The following is a 22,494-nucleotide window of genomic DNA, read 5'->3' on the forward strand; positions in this document are numbered from 1 at the left end:
CAAGCGTGCGAGTGGGGCTGGGCAGGTGCCATGGGGCTCGAGGAGAGGTTGGACACCCCTGGGCCGGAGCACGACCCCCAGGCGGGAGGAGGGAAGGGAAGAACCGGACCGCGCAGACAGGGGCGAGTCGAGGCCGAAGGGAGTAGTCGGGTCTCCCCTCCCTGCGGCGCCTCGTCCCGGCCAGAGACCTCCGCCTCTGCCGCGTCACCTCCAGGCAAGCGAAGGCACGGTCGGCCCCCAAGCTGCATCTTTCCGATGCCCGGTCCTAGCGCCCGCCCGTGCACCTCGATTAACATTCCCGAACCTGCCTGCTTTCTCCCTTCCTGCCCTCTACTCTCGCACCCTTCCCCGGCGTCCCTCACTAACGACAGCTCACCAGTCGGCGCTCTCGCCTCGCCTTAAGTTCCCATCCCTCTTTTCCTTTGGCATTGTTCCTCCCGCCCCTACCACAACTTCCCTCCACGCAGCTCGACACGCCTCCTCCACCCCCAACTCCCCGCCCAGGCGCGCGCTCTCCAGCTGGTGCGTACGGAGATCGAGCCCTCTCCTTAGACCCCCTCCTTCGGCCTCCCCTCCCCCTTCCCCCTCCCCTCCGCCTCAAGCACCCGCGCGCGCGCGCGCGCCGTCGGTCCCCGGGCCCCCCGCTAACGCTAGAAGCCTCTTACCCCACCCCACCTACCCCACCCTACCCCTGGCGGCCTCAGGTTTGTGGGGCATACGTAAGTCGGGCGGGGGGGTGAAGGTGGCAGGTCCCCACTGCCCCACCCCCTACGGGGTGAGGCGGGCTAAGCTCGGAGAGCTGGGACACAGTAGTCTGCCCTTCCCGGGGGGAAGTTGGTGGAGTTTTTCCGGCAGAGGACTCGGCGCAGAAACTTCCTCCGTCCCCTTATCCCCCCCTCCATGCAGGCGACGCCGAGTGAGCCTGAGGCAGGGGGCGAATCGCCGCAGAGCTGCGTGTCGGAAGCGCACTCTGATTGGACAGCGGGAAAGCCTGTCAGCCTACTGGCCCCGCTGATCCCGCCCCGTAGTGCCGGGCAGCCTTTAACCTTTGGCCCCAGCGGGCGCCAGCCACTCAGATCGCTTCTTGTTGGCATATGCAGCGGCAGTGGCCGCCGGCGGAGCAGTCACAGCCCGATGATGAGGCCGGGGACGGGAGCCGAGCGTGGAGGCCTCATGGTGAGTGAAATGGAGAGCCATCCTCCCGCGCAGGGTCCTGGGGACGGGGAGCGGAGATTGTCCGGCTCAAGCCTCTGCTCCAGCTCTTGGGTCTCTTCTGACGGCTTCCTGAGGAGACGGCCCTCGGTAAGGGATCGGAGCGGCACAATGAAAAACAGAGACAGGAAGCTTTCTCCAAAAGGAGGAGAGAGAACGGAGGAAGAGCTCGAGATGGGACGTGCCCCGAAGGAGAGAAATGGAGGGCGGGGATGCACAAAGGGAAAGATGCGGGACCCTGGAAGTTTCCAGCGGGCCCGGCGTAGACAGATGCGCGGCGGAGGTGCTGGGCCCTGAGCGCGGTGAGCGTCTCGGAGGGGCAGGCCCAAGGTAGGAGGGAGGGGGAGGCGGCGACTGGGTTCTCTAGGCTTTAAGAGTCCGCCAAGACGGGTGGGGGTATCTGTAGATCTGTAGGGTGCACAGCTGGGAGAATTTGCAGGCGATAATTAGCTGGTTTTAAGACTTGGAACCAATGGACACACAGGTAAAGGCGGTAGTTGTCTTACAAAAGCGCATTAAAATGGGTGAATTGTTGGCATGTCGTGTGAATGACAGACCTCAGTTTTGGAATAAGAATTTTTTTTTTTTGGCAGAAGTACTTCTACCCGTCTAAAGATTATATTTGAGAGTAGTATGTGTATTTTTTTAGGAGTGAGGTGTCCCTGGATACCCCTATTTGTGTTTTATAAGACCAGCCCTCATCTGAGTTAATTTGGTAATTTCAGCGTTTTAAAGCTTAAAAATCAGTTTAGAAATAAATTTAAGAATAAGTGGCTTTAAACAATAGCTGTCTGTCTTGTATCTGTGTGATATAGGACAAAGTTGTTTTCATAACAATTTTTAAATGGCTTTCTTAGACTTCTGAACTTAGCAAGTCAATTAGCAAGTGATTAAATCAGCGTGCTTTAAAACTAAGATCTAACTGTCCAGTAATGATTATTTTTTTACCTATTGTTCTGGGATTTGGTTAGTTACAGCTCATTATAAGTATTGGTGACGTGCATTTTGTTTAAGATAAGAACGTATAAACGAACCCTAATAATTAAATCACACTTTAGCCTAATGTTACATCGCTGCATTTAACTGATTTGTTGAAATCAGATTTTTTGAAAAGTATTTATTGTTACTTGTTCGTTTTTAAATTGTCCTTACTTTTCAGATGGGGCATCCTGGCATTCATTATGCCTCAATGGGAATGCACCCTATGGGGCAAAGAGCGAATATGCCTCCTGTACCACATGGAATGATGCCACAAATGATGCCCCCAATGGGAGGTCCACCAATGGGACAAGTAAGAATGTTTTTGTTTTATTTTGCTTTTATTTTTGCCTGTTGTATTATTGTGTCAAGATTTCAAAATCTGGGTCAAAACTTGTAGTTTTTTAAGGATTAGTTTATGTCGAAGTAATGTTTTCAAACAAGTGAAATGTTGAATCATGACACTAACCATTTTGAATATATGAAGTCTTCTGTATAAAATAACTACTTTCACTGCAACAAAACTAAGAGGTTGTGTGGTTTTTTAAAATTAATTTAAAAGTAACACTGTAAATGTAGGCTTTTTAGTTTAATGACTTTTTCCTACAAGTATGTCAATTGAAGTTAATGCTCTAAGAATAAACATCTGATAAGTCAACATAATTTCTATCGGGGGACCATGTGAATGCATAGAATCTGAAAATTGCAATTGTTTAGGTCTTTGGCTGTTTAAATGAATTTTATTTCTGAAATAGCTTCCTCATTGTATATGTGTGTGTGGGGGTGTGGAGGTGGGTATGTTCTACTCTAATTTGATTCTTAATAGGACAGTGCCAAATAGGTAGTTCATTTTCCACTTATACTATTGTGTTGTTGTTTTCTTTTAATGCTTATTGCTTCTGCACTCCTGCTTTGAGCTGTCCCTTCCATCTCCAGCATAAATTGAAAGCTGACATTTTGTGGGAGTGATTTGGATCAAAAGATTTTGATTTGGCTCAGTGAATTCAATAGAACTGAGTTCCTAGAGAAGCATTCAAGAAAAGTAACAGGTTTAGTTACTGTGAATAATTTTATGCCCGTTAGGTTCTAATATTTCTTAGTAAAGCTGCTCTTAAATAGATAATGAGCTTTAAAAAATATTTCAATGCTTTCATTTTTAAAATTAGTTTGGTGACTGGCTTCTTTCCATTTGAGTATCTCAATAAATCATCAAAACTTTAGGATAATGAAATATTTTGGAAAGCCAGTCAATTAGGTATGAACTCTGCTAATTAATAGTTTACTTTGATAAGCAGTTAAGCCTTGATAGTTTTAAGTTATTGGTGAAATTGTAGTGGAGAAGGAGCTTGCTCTGTGTCTCTCTACCTTAAGAGTAGAGGGGCTTAATGTCAGGTGCTTTTCTTTTTTTATGTGGAATATTGCCCTTAATTTTGTATAAAAATCTTTATTCAAAGGCACAAGGCCCAAAGATTCTGCCTGTAGGAGTTCTTTAAATAAAAGAATCATTTATTCTGTTACTCTAGAACAGGGGTGGGGAACCTTTTTCTGCCAAGGGCCATTTGGATATTTATAACATCATTTGCAGGCCATACAAAATTATCAACTTAAAAATTACCCTGCTATATTTGATCAAACATTTAATTAACTCACCTCTAATGCCTTGGCAGGGCCAGACCAAATGATTTCCAGGGCTTTATAATGCCTGAGGGCTGGATATTCCTCACCTCTGCTCTAGAATATCACAAGTTTTAAAACTCCCTAGGTGATGGAGAAACAACTTTGATTCCTCTTCTGTTTCTTTCCATCTCTAAGCAGCAAGGAGCTCTTCTTGTTTTCTTAGTAGAGCTGCTCTAACTAGATAATGAGCTTTAAAAAATATTTATTCTTTAAATGCTCTGGTTCTTATTTAAAATTAGTTTCTTTCCACAGAAAGATAAAATAAAACAATTTGCTACTGCCAGATGCTTCTCTCTTTTCTGGGGCCTTCTGTTTCCATTGGGCCAATCAAGGTAAGTTTTGCAAGGGATTGACCTGCTTACCCTTGCTGTAATGGTGCTATTGCACTACCAAAACTAAGATACCAGCTAGTCATTTCTAGTAAATTGCAGATTTTATTTTATTTTTTAAGTACTTCTGTGTATCTCATTGACATAAGCTGGTCACAATTTGCACTATGGCCCTTTCTCTTTAGTTACTTTAGTGACCATTTTCCTAGTAAGGTTACTGGCTACTTGGTACACATCCATTCATGTACTCTGAAGTTCACCTTGTGGTTTTCTTCTACTTTTTTCCCCAGACTAGTATACGCCATGTGACTTTAAGTGTACCTGACTATTTAAATGTTTAGAAGTCTGTCTCTCCCTGTGGCTACTGTTAAGATAATTAATGTCTTAGGATTCTAGCTCTGAGGGTCCCAAGAGAATCCCCATTGTTTTTCCTTAAAATAAGATTCTTCCTCTTTTTTCCTCTTAATATCTAACTAACAAATATTGGGTTCAAGTCTTGGTAAAACTAATTCTTATTTTAGCTTTGATAATAGACTGGGAGGGCATGGGTAATTTCAATACTCAAGTAATCTGGAAATCTAACTTAAAGAGCTGTAAACTACCTTAAAAATAAAAATTGATAATTTTCTGCATCATTTCTTCTGTTGACCCACTCTCAGACGTATTAATGAGTAGTAAGTGGTCAGAAGATAATGAGAAGTAGGGTTGCTTGTAAGTTCACTGCAGTGACACAATGTTGGTAGTATCCTGCCCATCCAATTTTTAAAAAATGAATTCACAAATTCTTTAGATGTTGGTACTGACAGTTATGGAACCTTCATCTACATTGCCTAGTTCACTGTAAGGTCTCATTCTGGGACCAGCTGAAGACTAAAATTGGTGGCAGTCTTCTAAATGATTATGGTCTGTGATATGTTATGGAACATAACATGAAATTTTAAACCTTATTTGTAAACTAATATACAGACTGGACAGAATAACAATCTATAGAAGCCAGAGTTTATAATTTTTCAAATGCAGCAAGTTAATTTAAATTAAAGTATTATGTTCATTTTATTTTATTTTTTATTCAAGAGATAATCCGGAATGCCCTTTTTAGAATTCAGCCTGAATCTTTTAGTAACAAATATTTGAATTATCAGTGGAGCTCAAAATTTCTTTAAAGTTTTTCTGTCCTGTAGGTTAAATTTGCCTCTTTTCTTACTGTACATTAATTTCATATGGGAAAGTTATGCTTCTACTTTCATAGAATTGTAGGATTTTACAGTTGGAAGGGACCTTATAAGTGTTATAAACTTTAAAATAGTATGTGAATTAAGTAATGGTTTCACTGGTTTTAAAAACCATATTAATAAAGTAATTTTTCTGCTGGATGGCAGTACTCAAATTTTCAGAAGACACTTGAATTAAGACATAATTATGTGTGAGGCCCTCTTCTTCCTCTGTATCTATAGTCGGTAATGTTTTGCCTTTAAAGTGTTTGTTATTTCTATACAAAGGACATGCAAGTTCTTCCATCTTTATCACAGATGATTCGCCTTCACTTAAGCCTAAGGAGGGAGTCCTAGCTGGCTTTGTTTCTTTTCTTTTTAATACTTAATTTTTGTGTTTTTTGTTTTTTTTTAATAAGAGTAGAGTAAAAGATTTAAGGTCCCTTTCAGCTCTAACAGTCTGATTCAATTCAAATTACTTGATAAGAGTAGCTGATATGTAAGAGATTGTATGATAAGGAAATAAAAATAAAATTATTTTAGTAATGCCTTAATTCTAATTATTTTGTACTTTTTTTTTTGCTTTTGTTCAATAAACATAAATAAGTAATTACTTTTTACCGAGGAGTTTTATTTTCTTCTTTTATTGGGTTAAGGCAGGCTTTACAGATCTTATTGCTATTCTTGCTGTCATGTGAGCCCAAGTTGTTACAGTCCTGTCTTTGGTTGGATACTCTTAGTAAATAACTTTTTAGCTGGTTTTCTTACTTCAAGCCTACCCCACAAAAAATTTTCTTAGATTTCAATGTGTTATCTTCTTGTCCAAGAACCCCCAATGCTTTTCTGTGCCTGTAGCATAATATCTAAATTTAACTTTCAAGGATAGTATAATTCAAAGTGCAATTCTGAGCAGCATGTCTTCACATTCCATAATCTGAACCTAGGCTGGTCTTTTCATGGTATATTGAGTGTTGTATTAGTTCAGAGTGAGCTCATGCTGTCACTTTCTTGCCCTCCTGCCCCCAGCTCATTACCACCATGAACTTTACTTACCTTAGTTCTGCCCTTCAAGTCCTACCTTCTTCAGGAGGTCCTCAGCAATCTTTGTCCAGTGTACACCTCCCCTTCAAATTATTATAATATCCTATGTAATCAGCCTAAGAACTCTTACTGTTTCACTTATTTTGGCACTTCATTATTGACTTGTTTGGTTTTAAGGTTTATTTGCTTTGTCTTCCCAACAAGTAATAGATTGTAAGCTCTTAGAGGGCAGGGCCTATGTTTTGTACTTTTAAAGAATTCTATAGATGCTGAGCACAGTTGTTGGCACATTATGGGTGCTCAGTAAAATACTTGTTGAATGAATGAAACACAGATACTCTCCTGCAGTATAAGCCAGTCAGTAATGCTACATGTGACTGTTTTCAGTGGTTACCTATGTAACTTCACGTTGTTACGCTTACTCTTGTTTTTGGTGTCTGCCTTTTTACTGTTGCTTTTTTTATTTGACAAAAATGAAAGATAAATAAGGTGAAAATAATAAAAAATTTTCAGTGAGTAAAGTGAATACTCATCTCTGCTTTTTTAAAATTACAGGCAAATCTTTGTTTTATCTATATGACTTCATTGATGATCATCTCTTTAAGAAGTTTTACCACAGATTTTTCCATACTCTAGGGGAAAATGATTGGGAATATAGGCCTTCCAGAGAAATTTAAAGTATTGGTATCTTAGATTTATATGACTGATTTGATAAATTGATTTGTTGCTATTGCTTTGGAATTACCCTTTTGGTTACTTACAGAATCCATGCCCTTACATTGAATATTAGCCACTGACAAACTTTTTTAGGTTATATGCTTATAATTCTTGAATCTAGGTAACTTTCTTTGTACAGTTACATTACCCAGGCAAGTACTTATTAAAAAAAAATAGATTGCCTTGGACCTAATACGTTTGTATAACTTTTGGGCTGTGTATATAGTTAATTCTGATAGTTTGTTGTTGTTTTTTTAATGTATTTTATTTTATGTATTCGTTTTAATTGATTTCAGAGAGGAAGGGGGAGGGAGATAGAAACATCAGTGATGAGAGAGAATCATCTATCCACTGCCTCTTACATACCCTCTACTGGGGATGGAGTCCACAACCTAGGCATGTGCCCTGACCTGGAATTGAACTGTAACCTCCTGGTTCATGGGTTGATGCTCAACCACTGAGTAATACCAGCTAGGTCAGCGGTTCTCAACCTGTGGGTCGCGACCCCTTTGGGGGTCGAACGACCCTTTCACAGGGGTCGCCTAAGACCATCGGAAAACACATATATAATTGCATATTGTTTTTGTGATTAATCACTATGCTTTAATTATGTTCAATTTGTAACAATGAAATTGGGGTTCACCACAACATGAGAAACTGTATTAAAGGGTCGCGGCATTAGGAAGGTTGAGAACCACTGAGCTAGGTGATAGTTTTTACTAATAATGCTAGGAGATACATATGTTTTCATTATATTTAGATAACAGTTCATTTAAATATGAACTCATCTATTTAAAGACTTTAGCTTGAGTAGTGTTTCTAAGTATGGGGAGTATTTGAAGAGATCTAAGATCATGTATTATTAGAAGAATAAACTATACCTCTCCCCCCTCTGAGTGTCATAAAACCCAGTATTTTCTAAAAATGCTGAAAAGTCTTACAGAAGCCTTTTAAGACTGTTTTCAATTAGTATTTTTTAGTTTTATTTGACCATCTTCTCCTTCACTTCCCTGGTCTCTGTTACCCTTCTGTTATCTGTTTATTTTGCTTTCTCTAGCATGGAATTAGCATTTTTGTGAGAAATGCTGAAACAGGGCCACTTATTCATTTTGTCTACTCTTTATTAGAAAAAGGGAACATCAAAATAAATTAGTATTAACACACACACATAAATGAAGCAGCTTATAGAGTGCAAAATTGGTATTCAGTAAGTAGTGAGATCAAAAAGAAAAGAGAACAAGTAAATGTCCGTAGGTTAACCTTTTTTTTTTTTAATTTGTTGGTTTTTAGTTGGGTTTCTTAGAAATCTTGATGACATGATTTCAGAGTCATCATGAAGTAATATATCAGTAAATAGTAAAGATTTGATATGTATGTATATGTCATAGCTGTGTACTGTGTTTTTGTGGGGTTTTTTTTTGAGAAATAATAGGTCTAAGTTTTATTGTAAGTAGGAATGAGTAAATTTTTGTCTCAGAAGTTGTTTTTAGTCTTCCATTCTTACTTTTTTTTATACCTTCATATGTCTTTTAGTCGATAGATATTTAAGTGTGGTGCTAGTGTAAAGATGAATAATATAGATACTGTCCACGCAAGAACCTTAACAGGCATTATATTACTCAGATAGATACCTGCCTAAACTGTTTTCTCATCTAACTGGTCATTTGGCTGTCCCAATACTTCTACACATTTGGATATATAGTGTAGATCAGGGGTCCTCAAACTATGGCCTGCAGGCCACATGCGGCCCACCGAAAACATTTATCCGGCCCGCCAGGTGTTTTTGCCGCTGCTGCCTGTTGCTTAGCAGCCGACTCATCCCGGCCTGCAGTGGCATTTGTGGAATGTGCGCCGCACTCTCCGACTCCCCTCCTTCTCCCTGTCTCTCGACTCCTCCTCTCAGTCTCCGGTGTGATCAGATGAGTCACGAGCTTGCCTGTGCAGAGCCTGCTGCTGCCTGAGGACCGAGGTAAGAACAAGTTAGGATTTAGTTTTTTTTTGAAGTTAGGAGGTCTATTTTTTTGAAGTTAGGAGAGCCTTTTTCCAGAATGAAACATCTGAAATCTCCAACCAGATCTAGACTAACTGATGCACACTTGCATCACTTGTTACGACTAGCAGTGACAAATATGGAACCGGACATTGACCATCTCATTAGCCAAAAGCAGGCCCATAGTTCCCATTGAAATACTGGTAAGTTTGTTGATTTAACTTTACTTGTTCTTCATTTTAAATATTGTATTTGTTCCCGTTTTGTTTTTTTACTTCAAAATAACATGTGTGCAGTGTGCATAGGAATTTGTTCATAGTTTTTTTTAAACTATAGTCCGGCCCTCCAACGGTCTGAGGGACAGTGAACTGGCCCCCTGTTTAAAAAGTTTGAGGACTCCTGGTGTAGATGAATCGTTTTATATTTTTCTTTTTCTCTAGTCAAGTAATCACATGTTTACCTTACTTATTAAAAAACAAGTTAATTGTAGTTAGTGGTTACTAAAGATGTAGTGTTTTATGTGATGGGCTTGAAAATCTGCTTCTATTTCTTTCTTGGTGCACTGCACTCAAAGTGGAAATCTGAATCTTCTCTAAATCTGAGTGATGCTCTCTCTTTAAAGGATTAAACATATCAGCAAGTAAGGACTGTTTTGAGGGTTTTTAAAAAATAAAATTCTCAGTACAATACAAATATGATCTTACTCATTAGGTCTTGATGTTCTGTTTAGGGTAAGACTTTTCAAATTACTTTTTGATTAATGAATGGGCATTAAGTTTCTGTTTGAACAACTGGGCTTGGTATAATTTCTTTGTCCATGTGGTATCAAGAAAGTTGTTACTTCTCTGAAAAAAGATTTTTCAGTAATTTCAAGGTCATTATGTATTTATGATCATATATTTGTTCCGTATAATAGAAAATTAGCTTCTCTTTCCTTATTTTGGTAACCTCACTGGAGGATAGTCTTTCCATTGCTTTTTAGAGAAAATAGAAAGGAGGTAGGGAGGAGGAAAAGAGAGAAACATTGATGTGAGAGAGATACGTTGACTGGTTGTTTCCCACATGTGCCCCAGGAGAATCCAACCTGCAACACAGGTACTTGCCCTTGACTGGGAATCGAACCCTCAACCCTCAGTGCCCAGGCTTACTCACTGTCCACTGGGCAACACTGGCCAGTGCAGCTTTCTCTTTCCTTATGCAGAATTAAGGACTGGTCATAAGTTTATCTGCTACAAGTGTTTGAGTTTCTCCTGTCTGTGTAACTGTCCTCTGCACCAGTAATCCATACATAAATGAGACATGCTCTTTGTCCTAAAGGTGCCCACAGTTGAGAAAAATTGAAAATAAAGTTTCATGTGGACAAATAGATAACGATTAACTAGACATACTGAGTCAAGTTTAAAGGACTTGGTGGAGAATACAGTAATAATAGTCTTGTGTCCCTCCATACTTGTGTCCTAGAAGGCCTATGTCTAAAAGAAGGCTTAGACAACTTTTTAGAGTGTTTTAAAGTCTGATTCTATATGACTTAATTGAGACACTACAACTTGTGTGTTATCTTCAGTATGTTTAGAGCTTTTAAAAAATAAAATGGTACCATTCATTTTCATTCAGCTCTGGTTTTAAGTTTTTGTGTCACATATTCCTACCCAGTAGTTTTCTCTTTATATTTTCTTTCTTTTTTAAAAAAAATATTTCTTTATTGATTTTTTTCAGAGAGGAAGGGAGAGGAATAGAGTTAGAAACATTGATGAGAGAGAAACATCGATGAGCTGCCTCCTGCACACCCCCTATTGGGCATTGAGCCGGCAACCAAGGTATATATATGCCCTTGACCGGAATTGAACCCAGGACCCTTCAGTCTGTGGGCCAATGCTCTATCCACTGAGCAAAACCAGTTAGGGCTCTTTATATTTTCTGTACCCTCATTGAACAAATTAGTTTGAGGTTCAATAGAGAGAATGGGCTAAGTAGTACTGAATAATTAAAACTATTTACTTGCCCTGTGCCCTTTTTCACAATTTTTGTCTTTTTAAAAATATTTTTAATTGACTTTTAAAGTGAGGGGAAGGCGGGGTGGGAGAGAGAGAGAGAGAGAAAGAAAGACAGAGAGAAGCATGGACTTGTTTTTCCACTTATGTATGCAGTCATTGTTTGCTCCTTCTATGTGCCCTGATGTGGGATCGAACCCACAATCTTGGTGTATTGGGACAATGCTCTGTCAAACTGAACTTACCAGCCAGGGCTTTTTTTTTTTTTTTTTTTAAGGTTTCAGGGAATAGGATTTGTGGCACCTAATCTGTGTGAGAATTATCACCATGTTTGTAAACAACTTTCAGAGATTCATATACTCTATTAAATTTGATTCTCCTGACTCCGAAAAGTAGGTTGACTACTAGATGAATGTCCACAATTTTTAGATGGTAATGGTAAGACTTAGAGAATTAAGTGAATTGTACAGTAACATTTCAGAGCCAGCTGTAAACTGATGTTAATACAAGATTGATTTATTATCTGTCATTACATGTGTTGATTTCTACTGAAGATGATGATTAACAATTTTTACTAGATGTCTTTAAAGAACCAAAGTGCCTATCAGACAGGGAATTGATAAGAGGCAACACAAAGGATACTTTCATTCTGAGTTAAAACTATCATTTATTGAGCATTGTTCTAAGTGCCTTCTAAGTGTATCTTCCCATTTGATGCCCTACAACAGTACTATCATATGAGTAAATTTTTCTCCATGTTACAGGTGAGGATATTGAGACCCAGCTAGGTTAAGTAAGTTAGCCCAAGATTGCACAGTTGGTAAGTGGCCAAGCTGGTATAGGAATGCTGACAGTCTGACTCCAGAGTGTAAGGACAAAATAGCTTACTAGGCTGCTTCCCTGTATAGCGGTGTGAGATTGTCATTAAGCTAACTAACCTCTTTGGAATTTGAAAGGAAAGAATATACAGTTGACCCTTGAGCAACGCAGATTTGAACTACACAAGTCCACTTAGATGGGGATTTTTTTCCAACAAATACTGTAAATGTGTTTTTCTTACGGTTTTTTAAAATAACATTTTCTCTAGCTTACTTTATTGTAAGAATACCATGTAAAATACATATAACATAATATTTGTTAGTAGACCATGTTATTAAGGCTCTGATCAATAGTAGGTTATTAGTAGTTATTTTTGGGGAAGTCACAAGTTATACTTGGATATTCAACTGCCCAGGAAATCGGCATTCCTAACCCACCTGTTCAAGGGTCAGCTGGACTTAGTCAATTCTAAACTCTCCATGTTAAAATCTAGCAAACTAAATTTTGAATATTGGCAACTGACTTATTAAATGGTAAAATTCTATTTCATGTGGTAATAGTTTGTGCAAATATTTTTTTGTCTTTTTTTGTTTATCATTGATTCTTATATCAGAAAACGACAAGTGTCTTAAATTTATATATAATTGTAGATGAACGGAAAGGAAGTAAGGTTAAATGATTGTTTCAAAATGCAGCCACTTACTTTGGTTAAGGATGTGCTGCAGGCCCTAGCCAGGTAGCTTAGTTGGTTAGAGTGTTATCTTTATATGCTAAGGTTTCGAGTTTGATCCCAGGTCAGGGCACACACAAGAATCAACCAATAAATGCATAAGTAAACAGAACAACAAATCGATATCTTTCTCTTTCTCTCAAATCAATTTTAAAAAAAGAAAGATGCAGCTTGAAAAAGGGATATTCTTTAGGAGTATTTTTGTTTATTTCCAGTTGAATGATTATTTAATTAAATTACAAAATGTAGTTTTGCAGTTATTCAAAGATTATTTTTTTATTCATTCATACATTTGTTCATAAAGTGAGTTAGTGATATAGATGTAAGTTGTTTTTAAATAGTACACTTAAACACAAAAAAACCAAGCAATCCAATTAAAAAATGGGCAAAAGACACTTTTCCAAAGAGGACATAGAGACATGAAAAGTCATTAATCATCAGAGAAATGCAAGTTAAAACCACGAGATACCATCTCAACTGTCAGAATGGCTATCATGAATAAATCAATAAACAGCAAGTGTTGGTGAGGATGTGGAGAAAAGGGAACCCTCATGCACTGCTGGCTGGAAAGTAGATTGGTGCAGCCACTATGGAAAGCAGTGCGGAGTTATCTCAAAAAATTAAAAATGTAATTGCATTGTGATCCAGCGATTTCTACTTGGAATTTATCTAAAAGATAAGTACCGTATGATTACATTCATATGTGGAATCTGATGAACAATATGAACTAACAAGCAAAGTAGAGACATTCTCATAGGGAACATGCTGACAGTTGTCAGGGGAGTCAGGATTGGAGGGCTGGCCGGGCAGTGGAGGGATTGAGCAAAAGAAACTTCACTGACAGCAGTGTGGTGATTGTGAAGGGAGGATGAGGGAGAGGATATGGAGGACGGTACAGGGGGGAATAAATGGTGATGGAAGGAGACTTGACTTAGAGTGGTGAACTTATAATACAGTGTACAGATGATGCGTTGTAGAATTGTGCACCTGAAACCTGTATAATTTTTAATCAATGTCACCCCAGTATTTTCAGTAAAAAGGAAAAATATATATATAAATAGTACACTTAATAGCCTCTGTAGAGTGTACTAATATTGTGGAGTTTGAATTTGGCACATTTAAAGGGAACCAAGTAAAAAAGCAAAAATCAAACTTTTTAAATCAATTTGCAACTATAGAATGGTTTTTAAAAATCAAATTTGAGTTAATACATGTCTTTCACACTTCGGTTCTCTCTGATCCAATTCTTAATTATAGCACTTAATGTATTTGCCTCAGTAGCTTAAATGGAAATTTGTGAAGTGCTACATGGTTGTGATTTTATAATGTGCTTCACACAAAGCTTACATGAACTACGACTTTGTAACTTGAATGATCTGGCTGATGGAATTTGTTGTAGTATTGTGGCAACTAGGTTAAGAATTTTTTCTTTAACCATTTTGAGCCAATATCCCATTTCATTGAAGTTACAGTGCCATCAATCATAAGACACTCCATTGTATTATGGTGCCCTAAGAGAGAGAATAAATAAGCCTAAAGTGAGAAGTCTAAAATATTCAACAAATAAAGCTGGGACACCAAAGAGCTATTCTATTCATGTGAAACAAGAAAGAAACCTATCATCAAAAAGGGGACAGCAAAGTAGCTTAGCTGTCTCAAACTTAGGCAGAGGAAAGAAAATCACTTTTGGGGATTGGAACCACACTGATAATGCAGCCTAGATTTCCATTATCAGTGTGGTATTAAAACAAATAAAATAATTTAGAAAAAGATCAATAGTCTCAAATTTATGTTGCTGCCAAGTTATTGGCCCAAGTCAGCACAAATCCTCTGAAAGATTCAACTTCAGTTAGACATGCATGTCCATGTTACGTGTGTTGTAGAATTAATGAAAAACAAATAACATTTCCACAAAGTGGATTCTTCAGGCTTTGGGAATCAGGCTTGTTTGTGATACTCAAGCCTCTGGAAGAGCTGTTATTTTGTCAAACTCTTGTAATAGCTTTTCATAAGAAACATCGTATTTTGCATATTTATGTTTTTGTTCTTTGGCTTCATGTGAATAGCATCACAGTTTTGGTTTAAAATTATATTAATGATCTATTTAATTTTGGAATAGTTTAAGAATCTTCCAAATGTTGGGCTGAACAAGCTTAACTAGTTGCTGCTCCTAAGAATTTACAGAGGTACTGAGTGAGAATTTATCTTTTTATTTGAAATTAAATCTCATTCTGTAACCAACATCATGAGTTCTAGTCTTAAAGGTAAATTTTTGGATGTTTTAAAATTGGAAGTTTGGGAAGAACAATTGAGAAAATTCTGTCACCTTTTTAAATTATAGAGAGAGGAAGGGTGGGAGAGAGAGAGAGAGAGAGACATCTATGTGAGAGGAAAAACATCTATTGGTTGCCTCTCCTAGACACCTTGACCTGGGATCCAACCCGAAACCTAGGTTTGTGCCCTGACCGAGGATTGAACCCATGCAACCTTTTGGTGTACAGGACGATGCTCCAACCAATTGAACTACCTTGCCAAGGGCAAACTGTTCTTTAATGATTCTCATATACTATCTGTTGTGTCATTGGCCATGTCTCTAAACTTTTGTGCTTTGTTTTTTAAATGGGATTTGATTACTTGTGTGTCAGAGTATTTCAGTTTGAAATTACATTCATTTGTGCTACCATGTGGAAATCGTTGCATGATAGAGATTTTGTTTTTCTGTTAAGTTTCCAAGCTTCAGTTCCTCAATTCAGCTTAGAATTCTAGTTACTGGTGTTTTACTAGTTTTTGATTTTATAAACAGACCATTTTAAACAGCAGGTTCACCATAATCAGTAACTTAGTACTTACAGAATTCAAACCTACTTTGCTATTAGCCTAATGAAAAATTAATGTGAGGGTGTGTCTGTAGGGGTTGGGGAGTAGAGGGAACAAGCCTAGTTCTCATTTGATCTCTTTTATTATTTCTCTTAATGTGCAAATTATTTTTGTTATTCTGTTAGTGTGGGTGCTGGAGGCTTGTTATTTCGATTTTCAAATTCTGCACCTTTTTTTTAAAGAATTATTTGAATGTTTATTTCAAGTTTTAGTCACATGTTTTCTGTTAAGTCCTTGTTCAGTGATGTTTAAACAGTTTATTTAATGTTTTGAGAAGCAAAAAACTTTCCCTTTAACCCATAAATACCATTCTACTTCATTTTAATTGTACTTTAGCCTGGTTTTGCTTGATGACTTGACTTTCACAAGTAATAAAATTCAGTGTGTGGGTGGTCTCGTCTATCTTCAGTAACTTTACATGTATATGTTCCTATTGACTAATATGTTCATTTCTTTTGGTTCTTATTTCTCAAATTGTTCATTTAATTTGAAATTTTTGAATAATTGGTTATTTATTTAAGTACCTATGATTGTATATAATTTTTATCACCTTCCATGTTTTCTTTAGATTTGTTCATAGTAAAATCAAAATTATAATGTGGAATTATACTAATATACATGAGCATAGGTCGGAATCCTTTGAAAATCTGTTATTCTTCATCATCTTTATTCATGCTTAGTAGGAAAGATTAACTTGTAAATTTGGATGGCAGTTATTGGTATACTAGATTAAGCTTCCAAACTAATATTTTTTTCTTCAGATATTTATGTATATACTTAATTTTTTTTTTACTAGTGAGGTTATAAATGATTTGTATTCGAGAAGTTAGATTTTTATGTAATTTTAAAAACCACTGAATTTTAAACACCTTTGATCTAAAAGAACCAGATTGCTATAAAATTATTTAATTTAGATACTAAAATTCAAAGGTGAGAAATACTGTGGGGAAAAAAAGTTTTTGTCTTGCTCCAAAAAAGGGAGAATAGCATGAGTGTTGAGCTAAAATTGAAAGGAAATTAATATTCTTAAATTTAGATTACAAATAACATAATTGCCTAAACTTTTAAGTTTGTTAAAATAATTTTGACTATACATAGTAATTATCAAATAAGTATTAAAATAGATCATTGATGAAGTACTTCATTCATTCAACAAGCACTTACTAAGCATATTACCTATATAATATAGTGCTCACTGGATTTTAATCTTAAGTTGTACATAGATTCTTCAAGTCATATTAAGGGCTTTGGTCTTATGCAGTAACCTTTTTTTTTTTTTTTTTTACTTTTGTTCTAGATGCCTGGAATGATGTCTTCAGTAATGCCTGGAATGATGATGTCTCATATGTCTCAGGCTTCCATGCAGCCTGCCTTACCGGTAATCTTGTAAAAATAACTATTTCCTGTGATGTTTTGATTACTTTTATGCATTAAACTAGTGACCCGGTGCACAAATTCCTGCACATTGAAAGGAAATTAATTAGAAGGTGGCCAGTGGGGCGGGGCGGGGCGGGACAAGGTGAGACGGGCTGGACACACCCTGGAGCCAACCTCCCGTGGTCCTTCCCTGGCATCTATAGGGTCCCTCCGGCAGGTGGAGTCCCTCGGCCTGGCCTGTGGGGATCGGGCCAAAACTGGCTCTCCAACATCCCCTGAGGGGTCCCAGAGTGCGAGAGGGCACTCTGCAAAGTTGCTGTCATACAGGGTATGGAGCACAAATGCAAGTGTGCAGTAAACCAGATTCGGGGCTGACAGTGCCCCAACAACAACATAACCCACAGTTGAAGGTAGAAATGCGCGGCCCTGCAAGGAATTGGACTCCCTCCTCTCTGGTTTCAGGGGCGTCACCCAAGAACTGCCGCTACCAAGTCATTGCAGCTCAGCAGCTCCTGCATTGACCATATGCCCCCTGGTGGTCAATGTGCATCATAGCAACTGGTCGGACACTTAGCATTTTAAACTTTTATATGTATAGATAATATATATGTATTTGATAGGCAATTGTTAGCTTTTTAAGTGCCTCTGGAGTACTGTAATGTAACATTGGAATTATAGTGGAGTTTTATTTTTAGCTTCCTGAATAAGCAGTTCCATTTTTCCCTTTATATTATAGTATATGAATATTTTTATTTATTAAATTGATTGTACACATTAGATAAGACTGGAATACTAAAAAGCAAATTTGTCAACTAGAAATATTTTATTGGTCTGCTAGCATTATAATATATTAAAGAGTAGACGTGCTTTACTGAGTACCAATTGAAATAATGTGATTTAATACTAGATTCTAGATTTAGAAATCAAAAGATTACATTTGAAATCCATTACTTTTTGAGACTTCAGCTGTGGCACATTACTTATCAAAACTATGAACACTGGGTAGTATAGCAATATATAAATCATTATGATATTCAAATTTGTATAACTTCTTTATTACGTGATAGCCTAGTGGTTGTAATGAACAGATGTGGCATACTCCATTGGAGTGCTAAGTTTGTAGTATCTTATACAAAACCCCTAGGACCAGATATATTTCAGATTTTTTTTAATATTATAGAGTAATAAGTTATATATACTATATATTATGTTAAAAATTCCTATGGGGTCTTGGGCAGTGCCCTATAATTTCTAGCACAGTATTTCCATAGGGAAACATGGATATTTACTCTGACGTGGGGCAAATAAAGACTAAATAGTTCATTTCATTCAGGTCAGGTTTTGCTACTTTAATGAGTTTTGATGTCAAACATGAATTGGTTTTCAGAGCTTTTTGGATTTCAGAGTTGTGACTGAAGAGTTGTTGATCTGTATATAATTGATGGTCATATAAATGTAACACTTAGATTAAAGTACAGGTTCCTGATGTTTTTTATAATTTATATCAAGTTCAGGGAACTGAGACCACTAAAATTAACAAAAAATCTTTGAGTCAGTGGCTTGAGAATTATACATAGAGGGAACTGATTATTCTTTATGAGTGACTTATGTAAAATACAGTTTAAACAAGGTGCATATTATTAATTTTCTCTTTCTTCTTACAGCCAGGAGTAAATAATATGGATATGACAGCAGGTATGCATACCGTTTATGGTGGTGTATGTTACACTTCCTTTGAATAGTAGCTACCATATTATAATGAGGAATGAAGGCAATATCTCCTGTGATTTATAATCAGCTCCTGATTTTTGTCTTTTTCTTTTTTTAAGGCAGTGGGAAATAGGAATAACATTCATAATTGAATCCATAAGAAACTATAATTTTAGATCAAGAGTACTGGAACCAAATTTGGTCTATGGATATACTTTGGCCTACACAGTGTTTTTAAATTCTGTAATTAGTTGCTAACATTTAAAGTCTGTTGACTTTACATAAAGTTTGAATTTATCTTTTTGCCCAAAGATTTTTATTTCTCTGAAAAAATTGGATGATCTGAATATTTATTGTTTACAGTGGTCTCAGAGTATCGAATGAACAACTCTGGTGAGCTCATAATTGTATCAGCAAACATTGTAGAATGGGTAGCACTTCATGTGGAACATGCATTCTTATTGGCCTCTGGAATACTTAGTTATTTTTTTTGTTACCTTGCTTGGTCCTTGTAGTCACTGCAATTTGTAAGTCCTATGATAATATTTTTCTTCAGCCAGTTACCAATAAGTATTTGTTTTGACTAGTGTGGTTATAATATGTAATAGCAACTCTTCATTTATCCATGAGTAAATGATGTTCCACATAAATTAGTATTTCACATGCTAAACTTTGTCCCGTGATTATGCCTAAACTTTTGTTTTAAACATGGTTCACAACATATTTAAATGCACAGTGTGCTTTCCTACAGGTTTCTAGGGGACATAATTGATGTTTTTAAGATGTTGCACAAATATCATGATTTAAGCTGAAACGATGTTCTGAAATAACTCATGTAATATTTTAATGTATATAGATATCTGGAGCTAATTACTATTACCCTAAATAATCCTGGAAAATTACTTAACATTTATTTTTAATACCTTGGCTCTACCATTGATGTCATAGTGACCTCTTTTAATTGTTCTCAGTGGACCCTAGATAGTTGAACTTGCTAGAAATCTAAAGCATAGGATTAGAGAGGTATTTTTCAAGTACTTTAGTAGTATAGCAGAGAAAGAGAACACCTAATAATAGCAAGAACAAGAGAAACAAAAGGCATATGTATGAATACTTCTCAAACCAGCTTTGAGTTTGCAGATTGAAAGTTCAATGTGCCACTTGATTCTGAAAATCGTTGCACTATAGATGTTTATTTCCTGGAAATAGCAAGTACATAACCATAGGTTATATGGGACAGTATTAGGATATTTAGTATGATGGAATGACTTGGCAGAAATAATATTAAGTATTTTTCAACTGTTAAGGATAGCATGATTTATTACATTATAAATATTCTTTTTTCTTTTTAGGTACATCAGGCACAGTAAGTACCTCTGGAAGATATTTATTTCATTGTAATTTAGCCTGTTATATTCTTATTTCTGTATTAAATATTTACTAACTTTTTCCATGCACAATGTTGAAAAATGGTTTGTGAATGATTTATATTGAAAACTGATTTTGATGGGACCTAATGGGAATCCAATGTATATCAAGGATTTGATTCTGCCCATCACAATTAGAAGGAAAATGAAATTTGTAGGTGCATAGTAATTAGCCTGGTAAACTTTTAGTTAAGCATTACATTAGAGATTACTCTTATGTACAAATATATAATTGTTTTTTACTACAAAACTAATGTAGTTTAAAATACTTTTTTCTTGCCCTAGCTAGTTTGGCTCAGTGGATAGAGCGTCAGCCTGCAGACCGAAGGGTCCTGGGCTTGATTCCAGTCAAGGGCACATGCCCAGGTTGTGGGCTTGATCCACAGTGTGGGGCGTGCAGGAGGCATCTGATCAATGATTCTCTCTCATCATTGATGTTTCTATGTCACCCTCTCCCTTTCTCTTTGAAATCAATAAAAAATAATAATAATACTTTTTTCTTGTACCTTCCTTAACAGTGTCAGAAAGATAGAATATTCATAATTGCTTGACTTTCTTTAGGAAATGAATAATTATATTGTTGTGCCACAGTTTTTTTTCTCAACACTTGCTTTCAAGATAGTATCTTTTAGTTCTTTTGCTAATGCTTCTGTGTAGGTATACTGTTAAACAATTTTGTGGTGTGCTTGGAAAATACTGTAAGCCTGAGACCACCTAAAAATGTCTTTTTATACCTATTTTTAATAGTACCATTCTTTAGCCTCTGACTTTTTTGCTTGTGTTCTTAAACATCAATGAAAAAAAATTTATATGTATAATTTCATTTATTCAAAACTACATTCCTGGAGGTAGCTGTTATCCCCAGATTTAGGAAATGTAAAAGCTATGAATTGATTGCATATATGTCAATATTTTAAATTAGGGAGAAACACTTTTAATTGTGAACTATATATAAATCTTTTAAATTTGTATCTTTTGCTTTAAAAGTTGAATGGTTATAACATACCTGTTTGGTATTTTTTCATTGTAAGTGCCTTTTTAATTAATTAATTAATTAATTAATTTAGGAACATATCAAGATTTTATTGTCATATAATAAAACAAAATATGAAGCTTAGAACTAGATCACTTGACCCTTCATCTTATCTCCTCCCAGTTCAAAATGCTTGCATGTCTTAATAGCCAGCATTCTCTTAGATCTGCAGTTAGTCTCAATGCATTCAAGCCTCAGCACAATCTTCTTTATAGTTTTAGCCTTTTTTCAAAAAATTGGCTTAGTCTGTCCGCCATTGCCACTCTGCTTCCTGTCATAATGTCGTCGCTTTCCCTGTGCATACAGAGAATCCTTGCCCTTGTACTATGTTACTTTGTGGGGTTGATGCTTGCCACACTTCTTATAGAAAGTTCGGTGGGTTTTAGGAACGTTCACCATGTTTGCAAGAGCTCTATCAGCAGAGAAAAGCCCTGTTTTTATTTTTGGCTAATGATAGTAATTAATTTCAATTTTAGGAGGAGTGACATTTCATATTTTTCTATTAAACTTTTCCAAAAATATTACGTATTTATTTGAAAGCTTACTTTTCTTTTTAGATTCAGGTACACAAATATGAGTTACTTGTATGCTTCAGATTATGGTCATTCCCTTTAAGTTCTTCATCTTTTTTTATTTTAATTAACATATTAGTGTTAGGTATACAACAAATGATTCAGTACTTGTATACATTGTGAAATGATCACAATAAGTTACGTATTTAACATTCTTCACCATACAAATTATAAAAATTTTTCTTGTGATGAGTACTGTTACGATTTACTCTTAACAATTTTTAGATATGAAATACAGTATTATTAACTACTAGGGTCCCAGTACACTAATTTTGTGCACCTTGAAAGGAACTGTGGGCCGCAAGGCTGCGGTGGGCACGGGCAGGTTTTAGCCCATCCTCTGAACCCCAGCACAGCTCCTCCTGCCGCAGACCCCGGTCCCACTGTCGTCGCTCTCATGTGCTGATGGTGCTGGCCCCACTCGCACCCGCTGATGGCCTCAATTGCCCCTCAGGTACGATCAAGGCCAGCCGCCGCTGCTTGAACCCACTGATGACGCCAAGAGATCGGGACTGGCGCTGGGGGCCAAAAGCGGGTGCAAGTGGCGGCTCCAGCGCTAGCTGTGAGTGCCATCAGGGTTGTCGCTGGTAGTGGGTGCGAGAGGCGGCTGCTGGCCCCAATTGCCCCTTCAGGAGCAGGGGGAAGGTGAAGGAGCCCTGAAGGGCGAATCAGAGCACGCAACAGGCACTCACATTCCACTGATGGTGGTTGGACGAATCACGCCTGGGTGGTAGGAGCAGTAAAAGGTGCGAACCTCAAGTGCGGGTCGGGACTGGCAGCGTGGCGTGACGCAAGAAATTTTT

The 22,494-nt window shown here is 37.2% G+C and overlaps 1 protein-coding gene and 1 pseudogene across 16 annotated transcripts in view; one reads left to right on the forward strand and one right to left on the reverse strand.

The window, feature by feature from the left end:
• The first annotated feature begins 501 nt into the window (after positions 1–501).
• The window catches only part of PRPF40A (pre-mRNA processing factor 40 homolog A), a 58,074-nt gene continuing 36,081 nt past the window's right edge, over positions 502–22,494 (forward strand). For 4 of the 16 annotated variants that reach the window (XM_014458007.2, XM_023756113.1, XM_014458006.2 and 1 more), the window contains exons 1-5: positions 668–1,302; positions 2,372–2,503; positions 16,870–16,950; positions 18,614–18,644; positions 20,012–20,025. In XM_014458007.2, the coding sequence (XP_014313493.1) occupies positions 901–1,302; positions 2,372–2,503; positions 16,870–16,950; positions 18,614–18,644; positions 20,012–20,025 (660 nt within the window). In that variant the 5' untranslated portion in view covers positions 668–900. Of the gene's footprint in view, positions 523–666; positions 1,303–2,371; positions 2,504–4,119; positions 4,200–16,869; positions 16,951–18,613; positions 18,645–20,011; positions 20,026–22,494 lie in introns of those variants that run through there. The other 12 variants (XM_023756115.1, XM_014458005.2, XM_023756117.1 and 9 more) reach the window with 11 other exon arrangements.
• On the reverse strand, positions 20,529–21,589 carry LOC111826546 (annotated as a pseudogene).

This window comes from Myotis lucifugus, unplaced genomic scaffold (assembly GCF_000147115.1).
Source record: "Myotis lucifugus unplaced genomic scaffold, Myoluc2.0 scaffold_89, whole genome shotgun sequence".
Lineage (NCBI taxonomy): Eukaryota > Metazoa > Chordata > Mammalia > Chiroptera > Vespertilionidae > Myotis > Myotis lucifugus.